Source organism: Clarias gariepinus, chromosome 22, assembly GCF_024256425.1.
Source record: "Clarias gariepinus isolate MV-2021 ecotype Netherlands chromosome 22, CGAR_prim_01v2, whole genome shotgun sequence".
NCBI lineage: Eukaryota > Metazoa > Chordata > Actinopteri > Siluriformes > Clariidae > Clarias > Clarias gariepinus.
In genome coordinates, this window is record NC_071121.1 from 795057 (window position 1) to 818683 (window position 23627).

Consider the following 23627-nt stretch of genomic DNA (forward strand, 5'->3'; position numbering starts at 1 on the left):
TTTCTGACACAACATTCCAAACGTCAACTTAACAAAACATCTAAAAAAAAACCACCAGAAAACCAAAGAAAATAATGTAATAATGTAATAATGTAGCTGATAGGGACGAGAATCACCAAGGGCCGGCCGATACCGTAATATCACGATACACCTCTGTACCGATTTGATTTGCGCTGTGATTCTGTACATATTACAATTTTATAAATATACTGATTACATGTTAATTGTTTTGCAATTTGAAACAAATCATAGCAAATAATTCACTTCTGTCACACGGGATGCTGTGCTGACTGCACATGTGTGAACAGCTTAGAGTGCCACCTGTGGGCTCATAGAGGAACTGCAACATATTTCACAAACATAATAAGCAATATGCCTTAAATCATAACATGTGTATAAATGAAAAAATTGCTTTAAAAAATCCAGTGTGTGAGTCAGTGTGATGATACACAAATTGACACACAAAAGAATCGGCACACATAAGGGATAAAACACAAGTTAATTTTGTTGCGTACACCACCGAACACATTACGACAATATGACGCTAGAAAATACAACTCGCAATACAATTAAATTTAAACTGGAATTTAGGTTTTAAAATAAAATTTGTAATAAAATACCAATTTTAAGTATTACACAATTAGAGTTTAAATTGTAAAAAGTTTAAAACGATAAAAATTTAAAAATATATTGTGGAACAGGACAGAAGACAGCCACTGACCTTTAACAGCATTAAAGGTTCTGTATGTTGTTGTGTTTTAGGACCATCTCCATCATCAACACTTGATTTGTACAGCTAAAGCACTTAATGTTTATGTTAATTTAGATTCAGCACCATCACAGAGGTGTGACAGAACTGTGTGGAGAACACCGACCCCTCCTGGGCGTTTAACACCCGAAACAAACACTTCAGCGCTGATTAAAGTTCCTGAGAAATTCCTGCACGAGGCCACCGCAGGGCGTCCTACTGTTCTGTTATTATTCTCGACGTGTCCAGACCACACCCCCTCAATGCGCCTGGCCCCGTTCCTCCCCGTGTTCCTCCCCGTGTTCCTCCCCGTGTTCCTCCCCGTGTTCCTTCCCGTGTTCCTTCCCGTGTTCCTCCCCGTGTTCCTCCCCGTGTTCCTCCCCGCGTTCCTCACCGTGTGCTGGAGCTGAGGCGCTCGAGTCTCTGTTCGACGCTCACACGTCTGTTTTTAGACACAAAGCCGTTCAGTAGGAAACAGATGGAGGGATTTTCATGTGTTATACAACAGGAGGAGGTGTAAAGACAGAACATAAAGGCATTAACAGAAAGAGAAGAAGTGAAGAAGTGGATTTCAGGACATTTCTCTCTTTATTATTATAGGACGTCTGGAACACGGAGGAGATCGGGACAGATTCTCAGACGATGATAAAAAACAAGGCCAAAAAGGCAGACGTTTATTTAAAGGCTTTAATAGGAGCGTTGTTGACGCAGAGGAGGAAAAGAAGGGAAATGAAATGTAACTGAAAGCTGTGAAAGAGACTTTCACGCCTGCCGTCCCTCGTTCTCTCTTTCTCTATCAGCTCAAAGAGATGAAAAACACATTGTGACCTTCAGCCCTGCGAGAAGCTCCATCAGAACTCTTCCTCTAATCCGTTACTTTAAACACCTTTTAGTCTGATTACTGACTCAGACTCGTCACCTGGATCTCCTGCTTCATTCTGTTCTTCTCCTTTATTAGGCCTCGTTAGGTTTCACACTGCGCCGAATTGAAGCAATTAAACGCCGTCTGAGGGAGGTGTATTTTATTTAATAAAAGATTTTAGACTATTAGAAACAGTATAGAAATAGAGCAGTAAGAAATATTATTTGCACTTTGCTGCGTACAATCAAAGCCCCAGAAGAACAAGACAAAAACGGGATGAAGTGGACGTGTTCTGCAGTCGTACACGGTTCTTATTGAGCTTTAAACAGGATCGCGACTGTCTGGACTCGTGAGCAGCGTATCGCATATCGAATCACACAAAAGCGCATCGTCTCGTCTCTGTAACAGTACTAGCTTTTAAACACACACACACACACACACACACACACACACACACAGATACACAACCCTTTCTCAGTTTAATAACAATAAAAACAAAATCAAACTATAATAAAAATATGACATCACATCAGCAGAAGGAGTGTGAGGGAGTGTGAGAGCGCCCAGCGCCGTGCATCAATTAGAAACGCAGTAATGTAAATCCCGCCTTCTGTGTTACGATTGGATACAAGACTCAGATCTCACCTGTGATTGGTCAGATCCTCTGTGTCTCTGGAACGCGGGCCGTTACATGTGGATTTAACAGCGCACACCGTTACATGGGATCTTTTAACTCCGGTGTGGTTCTGGGACGCGCTAGGGGGCGCTGTAGCTACAACCAGACCCCGCCCTGAGCGCTTGCGAGTAACGTCTGTGGTTTATTAAGGAGTTTAAAAATATGATATGAAAAATCCACAGCTAACAGAGGGGGTGTGGTTCAGCCAGGGGGCGCCGTACACACACACACGCAGCATTAACTTATTATAGTTACAGTTTATATTATACATTATTATTATATACAATATTATAGATTTATAGTTATAATTAACGCTTAATCATTAGTCCAGGTGAAATTAAACCCTTATGGTGTAAAAATAACAGTGTAATACAGAGGTGAGTGTGTGTGTGTGTGTGTGTGTGTGTGTGTGTTTGTGTGTGTGTGTGTGTGGGACAAGCCAGAGGTTTTAAAATTCATACTCCACCTCATGTAGTGTGTAAAGTAAAACATGTGATGATTGTTAAGCCCCGCCTCCTGCGTCCTGATATAGAGCTTTCACCTCAAACCGCACACACACACACACACACACACACACACAGAATCAGTTGTTCTGTTGCAACTTGATTCGAAAACAGGAAAACCATCCAAATATTACAATGTGGTGATTTCACACAAATTGCACTGCCAAACACACACACACACACACACACACACACACACACACACACACACAGCTCTCTCTCTCTCTCTCTCTCTTACACACACTCATACACACGTGGACGGACCCGCACAAACAGCTCACATGACAACCTCCCTGCGGAATATTCCTGTTTACACACACGTGACTGGATTCATACACTCACACACACACACACACACACACACACACACACACACACACACATAGCCCACCAATAACATCTGCATAAAAGATGTGACTCAGGAGGTCAGTCACGCAAGGAAACACACACACACACACACACACACACACACACACACACACACACACACACACAGAGCTTTTTATCCCAACAAGGTCATAAGAAACGAGTACTCACATTTTGGAGAGTCTGTACGCCATGACAGGTCAGGATGGAGGTCACGCTGTGTGTGTGTGTGTGTGTGTGTGTGTGTGTGTGTGTGTATGTGTGTGTGTGTGTGTGTGGAGGTTGGGGTGTTAGCAGGAGGATGGAGTGAGGAGCTACGGCGGTCTGTTGTTTCATTCAGACTCATCAGCAGCCGTGATGCAGCTTACACTCACACACACACACACACACACACACAAACACACACACACACACTGGAGTGTACCATGTATATGGGGGAGAACAGACCAGAGAGAGAGAGAGAGAGAGAGAGAGAGCGCAGGCGTGTTTATTATTGAGACTCGTTTCTGCTCTCGAGGTTTTTCACTTCACTGATTATTTAATTGATCTCTGATGTATTTTATTAAATCTTTACTTCCATAATTGAAATTTTGATAAATATAAAAAAACTAAAAATGTAAAACACACACACAATTAAATTCAAGTCAAAGTAAAATCAGTTCTGTTTTGGGAATTTATAAAGTAATATAAAGATCTTTTTGTAAAAATCTATTTTCAAATACACAGCGGTACGTCAGCATACGAGTTTAATCCAAGGCGAGTTCTTAAGGTGACATGTCGTATTGTGAGACACATTGTCCCAGAGGAAATCATGTAAATACAGATAATCCGTTACAGCCGCCCAGAAATATTACCAATATCAATAATTTCCAACACTATAATCATATAAAATATAAAAACATTCAAAACATTTAGAAAAGACGTGTAAATAAAGTAAATCTTCTATACCACTTTATTCTGTACTCAGGTTTGCGGGGACCTGAAGCCTAAATATATACAAATTAATTTTTGATTTTTATTAATATTATTGTTGTTATTATTATTAGTGTGTGTGCGTGAGGTTTGGTTTGCAGCCCACTCTACCTGCCCCCCCCTCCCCCTCCTCCGCTCAGAGTGGTACAGTCCAGCGCGCCGGTTTTTAATTGGCTCCATGGTCTCCATGGAAACGGATGAGGGGCTGGAGCGTCACTGCTCAAAGATGCTGAGTGAGCCAAAAGCCCTCTCTCTATTTCACACACTCTCTCACTCCACACTCACACACACACACTCACACACACACTGCACCCCTACTGTCACCTCGATCCCATAATGCACTGCAGTGAGGAAAACAATCAGCACGTGCATGTGTTTGTGTTTATCCTGAGTGAGGATTTCTCAAAAATTAAACAAAGAAACAAATTGACAAAAAAATAAACTGACTGCATTTTGTCAACTAAAAACGAAAAGTTTTTTTTTCTTAAAAGTCCCTCAAAAATACTACGGCTCGCAGGTTTTGGAGCTTTTTTTTAAAGATATAGCCGCGTGACAAAAATCTGACAAGCGACTTTGGTTTTTACATTTATGATCTTGTTTCCCCCCAAATTCATTGTTTGACACCGAGGACACAAGCTGGCTCTAGTCAGCACTGTAACATCGCCACCCGAAAACAGACTGGGAAAAGGAAAAAGGTCAATGTTTTTAGTGTAGGTTTCTATAATGTGAGCTGGTGATACGTTTCTGCAGGTGGTCAGAAACAAACACATCGTCCTCATGTACTGGTATTACCTGACACACGGCTCCGATCAATGACTTCCACCCTGGCCTGTAGACCTGCTCGAACCCCGACCGTCTCCAGCTCACAGAACGCTCGGGAGTGAGAGATACGTGTCTCTGCCCTTCCACAAAAAAAACCCTGGTTGCAATTTTTAGCATATTAATAAATAAATACATAAATAAATAAAATAATATATAGAGCCAGTCAAAAGTTTAGACACCCCTTCAAGTCAATGTTTTTTCTTTAGTGGTTTATTTTCTACATTCCAGAACAATACTGGGGATTTCAAACCCAAATGGCATTAGCTGATTAAATAACAACAGTCAGTTGGTATTTTAAGACAAGAATGTGTTCAGGTGCATCTGCAAAACCCATCAAGCACCATGATAAAAATGGGGGGGGGGGGCGTATACAAGTATGGAAATATACAAGTATGAAATACACAGTACATGTCTTCTAGTTTAATATGTTAATGTTAGCTTTGTGGACGTAATATGATATAATAATAATGGGTTTATTTGGGGCTTTTTTATGAAGCTGTGGTTGTTTATTTGTCCCAGAATGTTGGTCACCATCACAGTTAAGTGTTAATTATTAACAACTAACACACACACTGAACTCCGCTCTGTCACTGAGCACACACTGTTATAGTGATAAACACACTGCAATTCTATATAATAATAATAATAATAATAGTAATACAATATTAAAATGAGATGCAACAGAACAGCCAAAAGAAAAATATTTTCCTGAAATGTACTTAAATAAAGGTTTGCACTTTAGTTTTATTTTTGATCAATTTTCCATGTAATTTTTTTAACTAAATATTTAATCATTGGCAAGTGCCAAATAAATTACAGAATCCTGTAGTTTAAAACTGAAAAATACATAAATTAATTAATAAATAAGTGAGTGGAAATACACATTTAACAGATTTGATTATTTTGCTTTTGTCGCCCTCTTGTGGATGAAGCCTCGTGGACATTTCGTGGCCTCGTTGCGTCATATCACACCAGTGTTTACTGCAGTTTGCGTCGCTCGCGCGCGCGCGCACATACACACAAAACATTTACCCCGTGTATTTTTACAGCACCGGTGACGTCATCGCTGGTGATTGTACCATTCTAACCGAGCCGGCGGGGAGTCACGGGGGCCGGAATCCATCCAATAAATAAATAAATAAATAAATATAAGAATAAAAACCGATCCACACAAACAATCGAGCTTTAACTCACAACACACACATTTTAAGAGCTGACCCCGTGTGGAGTTGTGTTGCTCCTTCTTTGTCCGCTGGACGCCATATTTGTTTTGGGAAACACTTCCGGAGTACGGCGGCCGCACAAGACCAAACCAGACACGCGCTGAACACGTGACTGAATCACTGCGTTTTAACAACGACAAAACACGTTAATGCTTAATAGGTTTTAACTAACTATAAGTTTTACACGTGTGAAATAGTGGAACCTCAAACTTCAGCCTCAGTCACGTGACTGACTGGTGACACCAAGGCATCAGCAGTTACGACACGAGTTTGTTGTGATGTCATGTTGGGGTGAAGCTTCAGCTGCAGAGACGTGTGTGTGTGTGTAATCTGATATAACTGTATTTTAAATGGATCTTTAAATCCATAACTGTACTCTGTGTGTGTGTGTGTGTGTGTGTGTGTGTGTGTGTGTCCGTCCTACTGAATGAAAAATGAGCCCACTGAGCTGTGCATTAACGGAGCTCATCCATTATCACCATGAAGAGTGCATTGACCCTGACTGGAAAGAATTCAAAGCACTGACGGGAAATCACACACACACACACACACACACACACAGAGAACATGTCAACATGTCTGTGTAGGATTGTGTTTAAGAAATTTAATTTACAAACAGATTTAGGACAAACACCCTAAAACTCACAAAAACAACACGTTTATTCTGAATAACAAAACTTCTGGAGTCCGGACTTAAAAGGACTTAACTTCCTATTGATTAATTAATAATAATTATTCAAAGCTCTCTCTCTCTCTCTCGCTGACCTTGATGTATAGATAATTACAGGCTGATTAAAGCCACAGTATCTAAATGTGAACTATTTATTAAAGTGTCCACTTAAAAGTCCCCTACTTTATTTAACAGTCAGTGTGTGTGTGTGTGTGTGTGTGTGTGTGTGTGTGTGTATACTCAGCAAAAAAAGCTAATGCACGTTCACGCAGATGAGCAGGGACCCTGGGCATCTTTCTTTGGGTGTTTTTCACAGTCGGTAGACAAGTCTCTTTAGTGTCCTGCGTTTTTAGAACTGTGACCTTAAATGCCTACTTTCTGTAAGCTGTTAAGGTCTTAACGACCATTCCACAGGTGCATGTTAATTAATTGATTATGGTTAATTGAACATGCATGGAAAACATTGTTTACCCCTATATATATATATATATATAATTATATATAAATATAAATTGTTTTAAGGTGTAACCTGTCCTGTAATAGTTATTAGCACTGTTTTGTCTCCTAAGTGGTCAGAAGGTGTTGATTAATTCTCTATAGCAGTAGGGCAAGTTTATATTAATGCCCTCACTCTGATATGTTATCATTTCCATAGTAACATCTCGTTCACAGGGTTGTGTACATTGCACGCTCTGTGTAAAAAGATTTTAAAACCCCATAATAACTTTTTCAGTCATTTCTGTAATATAAATGGAAGGAGTCTCCAGTTTCAGCAGCTTTTCGTTACATTAAACTTCAGAGAAAGCAAAAGAGAGAGAGAGAGAGAGAGAGAGAGAGGTGAGGGAAGGCGTGTTTACAGCTGGTATATTGTAAACAAGACTGTCATTACACCACCTTGTCTCTGTGTGTGTCTGTGTGTGTGTGTCTGTGTCTGTGTGTGTTAGGAACCTGCCACTGGCGCTCATCTCAGACTGTATAGTAACTGATGCTCAAATGTTCGTGTATGATTAAAAATAACATAAAAATAAATATTAAATTAAAGAAGTGTCGTCTCTTCATCGTGTCACATCAGGAATCGTTTCATTAGCGAGTGAGAGTTACGGCTCGGTGCAGCTGTACACCTAACAGACGGCCACAGCGGGATACAGGACACGCCCGTCTCCTTCACAGCCGTCTGCGTAATAGGCTCTCTCTCTCCCTCTCTCTCTCTCTCTCTCTCACTCTCTCTCTCTCTCACTCTCTCTCTCTCTCACTCTCCAGCGTCACGTGATCAGCTCTCAGCGTTCCTGCTCATAAATCATCCCCTGATCGGAACAGGCCAGCCGAGGCGAACAGACAGGAACATCAGGAGCGACTCTAAAAGAGGGGGACGCTAAAAATACTACCATTCAAATCAAATCATCACTAGCTGTTATTTATATTTTGCATGTTGTTGTTTACAGCTCAATGCATTACTTAGCAGTCTCAGAAACATTTCTGTCTGTCTGTCTGTATGACTGTCCGTCTGTCTCTCCACCCAGATTTTGTCACAGCATCACGCAAAACTCTCTGGACAGAATTTAATGAAACTTCTGCAGGTCTGCCTGAAGTTTTAAGACAAAACTTCATCTTTATCCTTTTATCTACTTTTTCCTTTTCCCATCTGTGATTCACTCTCCGATTACCGAACAGGGAGTGTATTTGTCTGAGCACCAAAGAGGTTCATCCTTTGTTGCAGACAGACATGTACGTGGGCTTCAACCTGAAATAATAATAATATCAGTGATTACATTAAAGATCATCAGATTATTATTAGGTTTATCCTTTAACTCTTTCTACAAACTCTTTAACCGCCAGTGAGGTGTATTTACGGTAGTGGTGTATAACACTAGGAGGAGACTTGTTAGGATAACTACATACGTTACATACTGTAGGATTGTAATGTGTAATTTATTAGCAAAGTTTCCAAAACAACACAGGAGAGCAAACCGCGAGCAAACTGTAGTAGTTAGCTGAACTCTAGGCTCGGTAGAAATGAATTAAAACCATAAGACATGTTTGCTAACAGGCCGACTACCGACCACCTTAATAAGGAATAACAAAACGTAAGTGTATTAGTAAGCTGGCTAATGTTAGAACTATTGTACTGTTGGACGTAAAACCCAGTACACTTCACTAGCGAGCTCATATTTGGCTAAAACACAGCAGTGATTAGCAGCAGCTCAGAGAGAGATCGAGCTCTTCATCCTTCATCCTTCAGCAGCAGATCAAAGCTAAGAAGCAGCGAGAAAGTGTAACGCAGCGAGGGCGAGAAACAGCACTGCGAGGTGAAATGGAGGAGAACGAAAAAAAACCCAAAAAGCTCTGAGCTCCTGAGCTTCTGAGGCAGAGCTGATCAGAGCGTTCTCGTGTCTGATCCGTCACGGTTCTGATGTCGGATTCATTATCGGCCGGATCTGAGACATGATCCACGAGAAATAAAAGGAATAATTCATACACCGCGAGGATTTCCTGCTCCTGCTGCAGACTCTCTCACACCAGCGCAGTGAAGACTGAGATGTTATTATACTCGCTCTCTACTCAGTCTAATATACACTATAATATCTTATACAATTACATCTAATAATATTTCCTCTCAGGCCTGAGTGACGGAAAGAATCGATTCCTCAATGCATCATGGCTTTTTCTCTCCTATGAATGTGCATGTAAATTTTTATATTAGACATATTTATGCTATATATGTGTTAAAGTATTAAATACATACTGTACATATATACAGACATAGTCTAATCTAGCAAACTTAACCTCGGAATATTAAAATGCATTGGACTTTTAATTTGTTGTATTTGAACACAATAACTCTACTGTCTAATGTTATAGTGTTAGAGGTGAAACACATAAACACAATCACTGGTCAGGTTTCCTGTGAATGTCTTTCTGTGTCGTTAGTGGAAGGAGTCTCCAGTGTCAGAGGTTTGTAATAGAGGTAAAGCTCGACGTTTATGGATAGATTCCAGCCCTTCTGCAACCCAGTACAGGATCTACAGGGCTACAGAGAATTAATGAGAGGATACTCAATTTTGTTTAATTAATTTTATTATTCACTTTTGTTCAACTGACATTTTTTACTTCAATGGCCTTAATTTAACTATTTTTATATATAAAGCACTTTTACTGCACCTGATCTGATCACTTCTCTCTTGTTGGAGTAAATACGTTCTCCCACACGCACACGTTTGCCCCCCGTACTGTAGGGGTAACATTAGGTGACGTGAAAGCTTAACCAGACCTCTAAGCACTTTGTGTAAGGGTATTATTATATCATCTGATTAAATGTGTTGAGTGTGTTAACAAACATCTTTCATGATTTCTCGGATCAGATAATCCGGAACCGCGTCATATCCAGATATCCGGACCCGCAGTCTTGGTGTCAGCTCGCGTGTGTGATTTCAGCTCTGTAGACTCTGGACGTCTCGATACTCAACTCGAGTGGGTGTGTAATAAGAACCCGCTGTTAAATCGCCCTCACTGACCTGAGAACAGTCTCAGTGTGAAAAAACACTCATCAAACTCCCTCAGCGTTTATCTGCTTTAACATTCAGACTGAGGGAACGGCTAACGAGCAAACCGCCGCGTGTCTCTAACATTCACACTGTTCATAAATATATTCACACTTATAGTATACACAGTGAATAGGCCTGTCTGTCTCTCTGTCTGTCTCTCTGTCTGTCCATCTATCTCTCTGTCTGTCTCTCTGTCTGTCCATCTATCTCTCTGTCTGTCTGTCTCTCTGTCTGTTCATCCATCTCTCTATCCATCTCTCTGTCTGTCCATCTATCTCTTGTCTGTCTCTTTGCCTGTCCATCTACAGTATCTCTCTGTCTGTCTATCTATCTCTCTGTCTGTCCATCTATCTCTCTGTCTGTCTCTGTGTCTGTCAGCCTGTCTCTCTGTTTTTATCCAGATCTATTTGTCTCTTTCTCTCTGTCCCTGTCTGTCTCTGATTGTCTGTTTTTCTATCTGTCTCTATCTATCTATCTATCTATCTATCTATCTATCTATCTATCTATCTATCTATCTATCTATCTATCTGTCTGTCTGTCTGTCTGTCTGACTCTAACCATTTTCTCTATGTGCATCTTTCTTTCTTTCTTTCTTTCTTTCTTTCTTTATTTCACACTCTCTCTCTCCTCCATCTAATGTATTTTGCACTCTACACTCCCGTACACACTCTTCCCCCTGTCCTCAGCAGCAGGAGTAAATCAGTGTGTCACTCACCGAAGCCCATTTCAGTGATTAATAGTTCCTGCACTGGAGACTCTGTCGCCTGTAAATACAGTTTCATATCGTTCTGTAGGACTCATGTAGCAGCCAGAGACACGGCTTATTACTGCAGAGAGAAAATTTAATTCCAAAGAAAAAAAAACAAGCAACCTGCAACCTGTGATGAGATATAACACTTTCAATCCTTTTATCTCTCTAAACTCCAGCACTGTCAGGTTTTATTTAAACAGATCGGCACCAGGCTGATGCTGCAATAATACAGCTGTGGAGAAACACTGTACAGATGTGTTACTGTCCAGTACTGATGTGTTTGTGTTCAGTCTCTTGGTCTTGGGTCACTGGTCTTAAATCTGTGATGCAAATTCACTTCCAGAAAACGTTTTTTTTAAACAATTCATTTAACAAGCCAAGACCTGAAGGAGTTATGGATCCATCCATCCATCCATTCATCCATCCATCCATCCATCCATCCATCCATCCATTAATTCAGTCCATGTGAATTAAGTTTATTTATTTACGCCTAACAATATATCTGTAAATGTTAACAGTGTTAATCATGCGTTATCACAGCCAGCATCTATTTTAGTCCGATAAACAATAGACAATAAGGAATAAAGCTTAATTAGGAATTTACTGATTAAACACCAAAAATAACATCACAATTAAATGTTAACGTATAACCCTACAGTGTGATCAGAATACCTGTGTACAGATTATATAATAAAGGCGTGACCACAGCTTATTTTTAATGATCCAAATTACAGGCAGGTAAAAAAAATCTAAACGTTCATTAAAACTCTTTTTCTCTCTGTCTCTCTGTCCATCTCTCGTTTATCCCTCTGTCCATTTCACTCATTCTTAAACTGTATAAGTTAAACTCTATAACTTAACACTACTGACAGAATCCGTCACAACTCACACACTGACGTCATACACACTTTCCTTTAATTCAAATGAAAGGAAATTACAACAGCACATGTAGTCCCACCTGTGATCACAAAAATATCCGGTATACACACTCATCTCCGTATTTAACTGGCTCTAATCTGATAAAACAAAACACTTCCCAGTTAAAGCAGAAGATTTCTTTCTCCAAACTGATGAGAAGAATGAATCAGAGCAGAAAGAACACACACACAGACACACACACACAATATCATATGATTTCTGTTTCTGTCTCAAGAATGTCGATCACTCTCCTCCTCATGTTCATGAAGATTTATCTGAGATGGGAAGCAGCCATTGACTCACTTTAAACCTCTGAAATGCTAGCTCTTGTTCAGCACGATGTCAGATCTTATTTAAAGAACAAAAGGAAACAGGAAGGACGTAATGGATGTAAACATGGGAATCGATCGGCCAGGGCAGACGAGGTCCCTCTCAGGCTGGAACGTCCAATAAGATCCCAAACCTAAACTCATTATTATCGATCACAGAGCGACCGGAGTGAAAGGTTCAGCAGGAGAAGATGAAGACAGAGACTCGGCATGAAGGAAACAGTTTAAAATGCTCGACACAACACCGCTGAACACGCCATGGCGCCTGAGGAAACGGCCTACGTGAGGAACGAGAGAGAGCATAAAGAGATAAAAACAGCAGACCTGAAGGACGTGGACTTCCACTGGCGACAGGGGAGCGTTCTCCTGCATAACGGTGACACGGCGCTGCTGGAGGTTCCCACAGGAAGTGAGGAGTGTCTTCTACACAGGGCAAGATGAAGAGAAAAAATTATAATAGACACACTTTAAAAGAAAAAAAAAACACTGATACAGAAATATTCTCAAGTCTGTAGGATTGAAATCTGCTGTAGTTGAAGCTACATAGTGCATGACTGATACGCTGTATGTCATTAGGAACAAATCACATCATCATCATCATCATAAACGTCATTACTGTGACATGGAAAACATGAGCACGTGAGAAGAAGTGACAGCGTGGGAAAAAGACGGCAGACAGGGCGTGAATTATGACATCACACGTCATCACCAAGACATCACATCATCACCGAGACATTACATCATCATTGAGACATGTCATTACTGGGAAATAATATCACAGAGACATCACACATCATCACTGTGACATCACAAGTCATCACCAAGACGTCACATCATCACTGAGACGTCACATCATCACTGAGACATCACATCATCACTGAGACATCACATGTCTTTACTGAGACATAATATCACAGAGACATCACACATCATCACTGTGACATCACAAGTCATCACCAAGACGTCACATCATCACTGAGACGTCACATCATCACTGAGACGTCACATCATCACTGAGACATCACATGTCTTTACTGAGACACAATATCACTGAGACATCACACATCATCACTGACACACTGTAGGTGCGGGACACAGGCCATGAGAGCAGAGAACAGACGCTCAGCCCAGTGCATGCTGGGAAATGGCTGTACATGTCAGAGAGATGGAGGAGGCAGAAGGTCAGAGGAGCAGAGACAAAAAGAAGGTAACAAGGTTGAAATAAACTCACAGCCGCCCTCACTGTGGCACAATGCTCTAAAAAACCAACGCCAATAATTACCCACAATGCATTTCATTCAGGAGTGTGAGAGTTTAATTACCACATCAGAGTAAGTTACGGCCCACTTTCACCGAACCCCGTCCTTCTAAATACAGACAGGAAGTGAAAGAGATGGCTAATGGACATAAACAATCCTGCTGTCCTCCTGAACATCCAGCAGATCCACATAAACACTGGGGTTCAACTGCACAGTGTGTTTAACCGAAAAATACACCTTTAATAACCTGAGAACCATCAAAGAACCACAGAGAACCACAGAGAACCACAGAAAAAGAAAAAAAAAGAACAGTGTTTACTCTTTTCTTTTTTTTGTGTTTTTACTTATTATTGTCTTTATTATAACTTATTATTCTAATGCTGTTCATTAACTTTTTCAAACTTGTTACTGCTGTTTTCTCTTTTATTCTTTCTAACGCAGTAATAAACTTTTATGTGTGATTATTCTCCGTACTTTTTGTTTGTCTTAAATGTGGCTATAATTTTTTATAATGAAGTGAATTCCAGTTTATTCTTCAGGGTTTTTTTTTTTAGTTATTATAAATCATCTACAAATCATAAATCACTGAACGTGTCTCCAAAATGCTTCTTTTTCTCTCTCTCTCTGTCTCTCTGTGTGTCTCTCTCTGTGTCTCTCTGTCTCTCTCTGTCTGTCTCTCTCTGTCTGTCTCTGTGTCTCTCTGTCTGTCTCTCTCTCTCTCTCTCTGTGTCTCTCTGTCTCTCTCTTTGTCTGTCTGTCTGTCTGTCTCTCTCTGTCTGTCTCTGTGTCTCTCTGTCTGTCTCTCTCTGTCTGTCTCTGTGTCTCTCTACCTCTCTCTGTGTCTGTCTCTCTCTGTGTCTCTCTGTCTCTCTCTGTCTGTCTGTCTCTCTCTCTCTGTCTGTCTCTGTGTCTCTGTGTCTCTCTCTGTCTGTCTCTCTCTGTATGTCTGTCTCTGTGTCTCTCTGACTTTCTCTGTCTGTCTGTCTCTCTCTGTGTCTCTCTGTCTGTCTGTCTCTGTGTCTCTTTCTCTCTCTGTCTGTCTCTGTCTGTGTCTCTCTCTGTGTGTCTGTCTGTCACTGTCTCTCTGTCTCTGTCTCTCTCTCTGTCAGTCTCTGTCTCTCTCTCTCTCTCTGTCTGTCTCTGTCTCTCTCTCTCTCTTTCTGTCTTTGTCACTCTCTCTGTCTGTCTGTCCCTGTGTCTCTCTCTGTGTGTCTCTCTCTTTCTGTCTCTCTCTCTCTCTGCCTGTCTTTTTCTCCAGACTCGACATGAATTAAAGATTTATTGAAATAAACCCAAACCCTGTGATGAGTGAAACTGAGCGCTGCACTGAGGGCTGTGAGGGTTCTGCTGAACGTCCGGAAAAAGTTTTAAATAAAAACAAACATATTGACTGAAACAGACAGAAAGTCATCTACTGTACATATAACACCTGGAAATATTGACATCTGTATGAACATCTGTATGATTCATATCTTCATCTCCAGATCAACTGAACTAAAGGCAAATTTTGTTGGAAAGAGTGTGTGTGTGTGTGTGTGTGTGTGTGTGTGTGTGTGTGTGTGTGTGTGTGTATACATGGTTAAGGCTCACACCCCACTGTTCTTAACAATCTGCTGCTCCAAATGCCACAGCTGCTCAATCCTGTGACTAACAGAATCAAACCCTGTAAAAAAAAAGGCTAAAGAAAGAAAAAAATGATAACAAATAAAGCTGAAATAAAGAACAAACAGAAATAATACTGTAAATAAAGAGAGATGCATGGTGCATGTAAAAAGGAAAACAAGATAAAAACATCAAAATATATGTGAGAAAAGAAACAGAAAATGGTAAAAAAAACCAAGAAAAAAGAAAAAAGTGAGAAACTGGGAAAAAAAGAAACAGATAAAAATAGTGTCTAAGGATCCTCTCTGTAGCCCTGTGTGTGTGTGCGTGTGTGTGTGTGTGTGTGTATTCTCTGTAAGATGTTGCCGCAGTGTCCCGAGGGAATCTGATTATTTATAGTTTCTCTTTTGCAGGTTTCAGTCACTTTAAATTATTAATAACAATCTGTTATTAACATTCTCTCTGCATACTGTTTGTGTTCTCCCTGTGTTCCAGGGTGTGGTGTTCCATGTTCTCTCTGTGTTCTTAATGTGTATATTACTCTAAGACTTAATCAGATTCTGCTGTAACGTTTTATCTTTACGCATAAACATCTGTCTGTTATTTTGATCAATTATGTCCTTTATCTACATCCTGAACATCGGCATCCCACAGGGTTGTGTGCTGAGTCCACTGCTCTACTCCCTGCTCACCCCACAGGCAGGAGATCCAAAGCCCAGCAGCTTGGTGTTTAATCAACAACCTCACCCTCAACACCAAGAAAAACAAAGAGCTCGCAGTGGACTTCCAGGAATCTATAAAAAGCAGACAATCTCTTATCGTCTTCAGTGGGACTGAACGTGTCTCCAACTTTGCGTTACTGAGTGTTTACCTCTCTGAGGCTCTGTCCTAGCACTGTAACAATTCGTTTTAGGTTGGAGGATTTGGACTGTCCTGTCTCCTCAGATCCTAACAAGCTGGAGAAATCAAAACCTTGAGAAGAGTTGAGAAACACGCCCATCACACCATCAGCGCTCATCTATTTATCTATCTATCTATCTATCTATCTATCTATCTATCTATCTATCTATCTATCTATCTATCTACAGTATCTATCTATCTATCTTTCTATTTATCTATCTATCTATCCTCTTCCTTACACTCAAGGTCACTGAATATTAAAAGACAAATAATAAACTTAAGAAATAAACCGTGAAAATGTTACTCACCTGACCATCCTTGTCGAGCCGCCATGTTCAGGCCTGAAACACACAAAAAGGGGAAAAAACTATTTTAATAAAATGTTATGATGTCGTTGATGTGAACTTGTGCTGTTTCAGTGAGTTTCAGATGATGGTGAGGTTTTGGATCTTCAGCTCCAGCTTCTTCTTCTGTGTGGACCGTGTGTATATAAAGACACTAAGACTAAGAGAGCGTTAGTGATTCGGTGACTGTCTTGTGATCTTTAATCATGAAAAACATTGCCATGGTCCGTTAGTGCTGCTGCATGCAGAACAGCCATTGCAGGTCTCCCAGTCGCTCAGGCAGAAAACTGGACAATCGTTAACACCGCCCGGCCGAGGAGGAGGTCACACACTCTAATAGTTCATTGGACCAAATTTTGCTTTGATTATGGCCGTGCCATTGTGAATTTGAAATTGCATTGATTTCTGTCCTGAGTTGTGGGTGCATCAATTCATGTGAAACTTTCATAATTTCCTTTTGATTGTGTAAACCTGCTTTGCGACAATGAGAACGTTAAAAGCGCCATAGAAATAAAATTGAATTGAATTGAATTGAATGTGCCTCCCTTCTGACCTTGATGCCCCATTACTCTGGAACAGGGTCAATCTGGACACATCAGACCGCATGACCTTATTTCAATGCTCCCTTATTTATGCTCCCTAGCAAACTGAAGCCTTTTTGTCGGATTAGTCTGCACTAATAAGTGGTTCTTTTAAGGCTACGCAGCTGTTTAGTCCCTGTTTAGTTCTCTCAGCACTGTGCGTGTGCAATTGCTCTTACTTTCACTATTAAACACAGCTGCGAGTTCCATATTTTTTATTCACTATTTGATTTCACTAAGTGTTTAGATGATCTTCCATCACGCTTATTCAGGATGTTTTCCCGATCACTTTTCTTCCTCAAAGATGATGACGGGTCGGCGCTGACCTTCCAGGGTTTAATAATGCGTTTTACAGTTCTTAACCCCATTTCAATCTCCTTGGTTGTTTTCTTTGCCAGATGCAGGACAATAATTAATTTGACTTAAGCAAAGGAATGTCTTTGCCACGCCCACAGGATATGTCTTCTAACATACTGAGAACACACCTCAGTTAAAGTTAAATAACTTGTTCCCACCAGAGCAATACGTATTAATCACCGCAGTACTTATCCAATTGAAGACTCTTTAAGAAGCTTAGTTACATTCATTTGGTGACTTCTTTTGGCCTGGCAGTGTGTATTTCTTTACCTTTAACCTATGTTTTTTACTAAGATCCAAGATTACAGCAAATGTTTTGTATTAAACCTCTATAGCCTCTGACTCACTAATATAATAAAGGTAGTCCCTGACTTACAAACATTCAAGTTATGAATTTCCGCAGATACAAACAGACCGCGATTCTATAAACATTCGTAGATGCGAACAAATCATGAAAATACTGTAGCTCACGTGTATTGTACAAAAAATAGAATGATGATAGAAAATGTCTGTTATGTAAAGCTGTCCTGATGGTGAATAATCCTAATTTCAGAAAATCCTCAACAAAACAGAGTTCACAGTCCAATACAGTGGAAAACAGCTCTGAGACAAAATGCTGTCCGGGATTCCTCTTGCGATTTCAAGGTGCAGAGACAACACTGTTATATTTGACGCGTGTGAGATTTATTTCCGTAGGTGCGTTTTGGCCACATGATGGCAGTGTGGGAAAAGCGGACAGACTTAGTCAAGTGGATTGGTATGCTCGTGTCAAAGGCGTACACGACTCAAAAAAGACTTACGAACTTGCTCCTGGAACAGAACTTGTTCATAAGTTGAGGACTACCTGTAATCACAGTAAACACTGAATGTTTCTGTAAGTTTTGAAATTTAGTTTGGTTTAATCTGTACCTGTGAGAGTGTAACTGTGCTCCTGGAGTGTTCCAGCTCGTGAAAGAGCACACAGATCTCACTCTCAGAGAAGTGAATGCACTTAGTCCAAAACTGTGTGTGTGTCTGTGTGTATGAGTATGGAGGAAGTGGATCAAGGTCTGCAGTCCAGTCCTGCGCTGCCAGTCTTATTTAATAGCCCTTACTAATCTGGAATTGTAGTTTCATTTCTCCTGGTAAAATATTCTTTTCTTGCTTTTTTCCCTTCTCCGTCTCTTATTTGTTCAGTCTAAACAAAAGGTGCGCAGGTGACCCGTGTAAAAGGCTTTCAGGTCCAGATCACGTACCGCACAAGATGGCTGGAGTGACTCAACTTAATGTTCTCTAAATGGGTGATTTTTGATTTGGGTCCTTTTACGTTACTGAGCATTTCTACAATGATTTTCATTTAAAGAAAACCTTTTTTTCCCCAATTAACAGATCAGGTGTCTTTGCTATTAGGTTATACAAAACATATATGTACAATATATTATATTTTTTATTTTAAGGAAAATGAGTTGTCTATATATTAGATGATGAACAACATGTTTAATTTCAAAACTTCTACTGTATATAATACAGTGGTATTATAGAAACACACCCTCTCAACTGGTGACTCCTGCAGCATCACAGCATCACATCATCACATTAGAGTTAAACTGTAGTTACACATTAGCTTTAAATCAGTCGCATACTGAGATGTATAAGAGTAAAAATGTATCACACATGACAGTTCATTGGTTAGCTTGTGGCTAACAAAACACAAATCAACAAGGTGTTTAAGGACCAGCGTGGACCAGGGAGCTGCTCAGCGTGATCAGTAATGCACTCCCAAGAATTTGTACTGAATGTGCGGCACTGCAAGCGCCCTCAGTCTCTACACCACTGCACAGAGAGGTAATAAACATCCAGACCATAACATCCCTCGATTACTGCAGCTCCATGGAGGAGAGAGAGAGAGAGAAGGAGAGAGACAGAGGGAGAGAGACAGAGGGAAAGAGACAGAGCGAGAGGGAGAGGGAGGGAGAGAGAGACAGAAAGACAGAGAGAGACAGAGGGAGAGAGACAGAGAGAGAAAGAGAGAGAGAGACAGAGAGAGGGAGAGAGAGAGACAGAGGGAGAGAGACAGAGGGAGGGAGAGAGAGACAAAAAGAGAGAGACAAAGAGAGAGAGAGACAGAGGGAGGGAGAGAGAGACAGAAAGAGAAAAAGACAGGGAGACAGAGAAAGAGAGACAAAGAAAGAGAGAGACAGAGAAAGAGACAGAAAGAGAGAGACAGGGAAACAAAGAGAAAGAGAGAGAGACAGCTGCACTTCTTCCTCCACTCTCAAAAAATATTAACATCTAAGGAACACCTTCACTGAAATCATCACACACAATCCCCAAATTTCCCAAATTAACAGATGGTAAAATTTTATAAGAATAATTTTAATAGCTGCCCTCGCTGCAGAGTGTGTGTCAGAGTGTAAGAGACTAAAGCCCAATCCCAATTCTATTTTCTACCCCTCGCCCCTTCCCCTTGTCCCTTAAAACGAAGTGGAAAGGGGAAGGGTTAAAATATTTCCCCTAAGAAATGGGACACCACTACAACACTGTTATACGTCATCATACGTATCCGTTCATTTACATGTACACATACAGTATGGCCGTAAGCAAAACAAACAATGCGTTATCAAAAGCTCGGCAAACTGCCGTGCTACTGAACTTTCATATTTGTTTGTAGCATGTAGTAAAGTGTATATGACATAAAAATATATTTTTGTAATATTGCGCAATCGGTGCTATCCGCTAGCAAACTTTAGCGGTTTTTTTACAAAACATCACCATAAACACAAACACAAGACTAAAATTAATATACATATAATAAAAACTTGTCATAAAAATCCTTATTAATGGCAAAAAATCGTTAAATTTATGGGTCTGCTTGCTCGAGTGAGCGGCCATCTTGAAAATTTCGTTGGCCCTTCGTTTGAAGTGAGGTCCCGAAAAATCTTCGTTTGGAGGGCTATCTGGCCCTTCCCCTTACCCCTACCCCTCCGACCAAAAGAGAAATGAGACACCCCTACCCCTTCACGTGAACGCGCCAAACGGAGGGGTAGGGGTAAGGGGTAGAATTGGGATTGGGCTTAAGAGACACAGAGTGAGACACAGAGAGAGACATAGCGTTAGACACAGAGTGAGACACAGAGTTAGACACAGGGTGAGACACAGAGTTAGACACAGGGTGAGACATAGAGTGAGACATAGCGTGAGACACAGGGTGAGACATAGAGTGAGACATAGCGTGAGCCACAGGGTGAGACACAGAGTGAGACACAGAGAGAGACATAACGTTAGACACAGAGTGAGACACAGAGTGAGACACAGAGTTAGGCACAGGGTGAGACATAGAGTGAGACACAGAGTGAGCCACAGGGTGAGACACAGAGTGAGACAGAGCCAGAATATCCCTAAATCCAAATAATTGCATTTTAACCTCACTACTGTTCTTGTACCTGAGCAACTTTTTGTTTTTGTTGTTAATATTTTTTTTTATTGTTTACCCACTATGTTTTTCTTACCATTTAATATGTTTATAATGTTTATGAATGCAGATAGATGTTATTTATAATTAAATCAACCTTCTATAATAGCTCTGGCAGGAATGTGATTTTTTTATATTCATGCCAATAACTTAGTGCTAAACTTGAACTGTGAGAGAGAGAGTCTATTATATTATTATAGTTTTTTAAATATTTTTTAATTCGTTGTACTGATTATTTTTCTCTTTTTTTATTCCTTTTTTTCTTTTTTTTAGGAATTAATTTATTCCTGTTATTCTGCCAATACAAATGTCCATGTTTCCCATTATAATAATGTTCCTTCACCGAGCGAGAGATGGACGTAAACAATACTGCCTTTTATTTTTACCCATTCAGAGCCTGTCTGTCTTCCTAACATCAAATAAATATTGTTTAAAGCTTTACCATATATAAATTTAAATAAACATGAAGTTTAAAACAATAAAAGGCTAAACATATAAAAAGTAAAAAGGTAGATAAATGCACAACCAAATAAAATAAGAAATACAATAAAATAAAATAAAAACAGCTCTTAATAACCTTGTCACGATGTCATATCACATGATCAGTAAGAGTTCTAGGGTTAGTGTAACACGCAATAATGCCGATTAGCCAACACAGTACTTACATACTATTTACATTTTATTCACGTTACTTATTCTGTAATCAAGTATAACGAAAGAAACGTGATCGCACATAACAAAGGAACGAACTGCTGTTACGATGCAACACAGTGCACAAGGGAGAATTCCAATCTTTTCATTTCTTTTTAACTGAATCTAATTAAATGCTGTGGTCACTGTTCTTCCACTTCACATTTTACATAATAAATAATGCACAGCTTTATATTTATCAACATATGCATATTTAAAAAATGATTTTAATGATGATTTAGATGCTTTATTACAATACATTCACGTTATCTTTCACCAAGCTCTCGGTCCTGATGCAACACGATGGACTGGTTCTAAATCTGTGCATTAAAGCGGAGGTGTAAACTGAGAGGACGTCTAAAAAAAGCAGGACAATCAATACAGCCGAGGGTCACCAGGGACACGGAGCACGCAGAGGAGACGAGACGTGTGCCACGTGCAGAAGACGTGACCCGACCTCCAGCGACATCATCCGCATACACGATCATTTCTTGTATCTGCTGCTTTCTGGATTTCAAGGAATTAAAATAAAAACTCTCTCAATTTAATTAACCTGGAGTTCATTGTGTATAACAGCAGATAAAATATTAGCACCTGACAGTGATGAGGCCAGAAGACGTGCTCCTGATGTACAGTTAGAGAATTAATGATCTTCATAAAAAGCTAAACAACGAGATGAACAGAGAGCGCCAATAAATCTGAAGGGTTCAGTCATCTCAAGACAAATAATCATAAATAAAGACGACTGGATGAGCACAGAAACACAAGTGAATAAAAATAACTGAATAAATATTTTTTAAACCTAAAGATGAAGAGGCTTTCAGAGACGGAGGAAGCAGGTTTGATTGACGCCACACTGACGGCCTGCACTAATCATCGCTCTGAAATCAGTTAACGTACATTTTAATCTCTTTTTTTACAGACGATAATGTAATGAGAAATTAAAAATGATTTTAAATCAGAGGAATGTGTGTATTAAGCTTTTATTTACAGAATGATGTATTATAAATACACACCATATGGACAAAAGTATTTGGTCAAACCCGCAGTGACATTGTATCCAAATACTGAACTGTATCACTAGACACTATGGACTTGGTCCTCCTTTGGGGTTGAACTCAGGGCTCCGTGTTCGGTCCGCTCGAGTTCTCCCACAACAAACTCATCAAACCGTGTCTTTATAGTCCTTGCTTTGTGGCCTGGGGCGGAGTCATTAGAAAAGGGCCTTCACTGTGTACACAAAGTTGTTAACAAGTGTAGCATTGTCCAGGATGTCTTAGTTTACTGAAGCATTAAGATTGTCCTTCTTTATATAACTATATATGTATGTATGAACACGTGTTTATAATATTGTTATAATATTATTAAAATCCTCTTTTTTATTTTATTTTATATATTTTATAATAATATTATTATTATTATTAATTTATTTATTGTTATTTATTTATTATTGTTTATTTTTCTTTTTATTTATTTATTTATTTTCATTATTCTTTCTTGTGGGGGAAGGGAAAAAAAAGAAAAAGTGGTAGAATTGTTACAAGTACACTATTTGTTCTGTTGTACATGTGGTTCTTGAAAAATAAAGCTATACAAAAAAAGATTGTCCTTCACTGGGGACAAGGGACTTGATTGAAACAGATGAATTCAATAATTAACAGGTTTGGACAAATCCTTTTTTTTGTCTATAGAGTGTAACTGTAGGATATACAGACATGTGCAGGTACAGTGTATTCCACTAAATAAACAACTGACATTAGAGAAGGTTATGTGTTGCGTGTTCATAAACACAATCTCATATTCACGTCTGAATCCGACGCCCTGAAGCGCTGAGGCTCGCGACAGGCACGTTAGCGCTAACGACGCTGTTCCTAAGACAGCGCTTAAAAAAAATGCTGAGCAACATTTTATTACGAACATCAAATAAAACATCAAAAGGCATTAAACCTCACATTAACATTAATGAGATATCAAATCCTGTCCTGGAAACTGCTGCAATATATTTTTAGGAATAGGACACACTGTACTCTATTGCATGCACACACACACACACACACACAC

The 23627-nt window shown here is 39.8% G+C and overlaps 1 protein-coding gene across 3 annotated transcripts in view; it reads right to left on the minus strand.

The window, feature by feature from the left end:
• The window catches only part of iqsec1a (IQ motif and Sec7 domain ArfGEF 1a), a 99781-nt gene that overhangs the window by 64180 nt on the left and 11974 nt on the right, over window positions 1-23627 (minus strand). For 2 of the 3 annotated variants that reach the window (XM_053481909.1, XM_053481910.1), the window contains exons 2-3: window positions 16452-16484; window positions 12707-12805 (exon numbers count right to left, since the gene is read on the minus strand). In XM_053481909.1, the coding sequence (XP_053337884.1) occupies window positions 12707-12805; window positions 16452-16459 (107 nt within the window). In that variant the 5' untranslated portion in view covers window positions 16460-16484. Of the gene's footprint in view, window positions 1-3326; window positions 3540-12706; window positions 12806-16451; window positions 16485-23627 lie in introns of those variants that run through there. The other variant, XM_053481908.1, reaches the window with a different exon arrangement.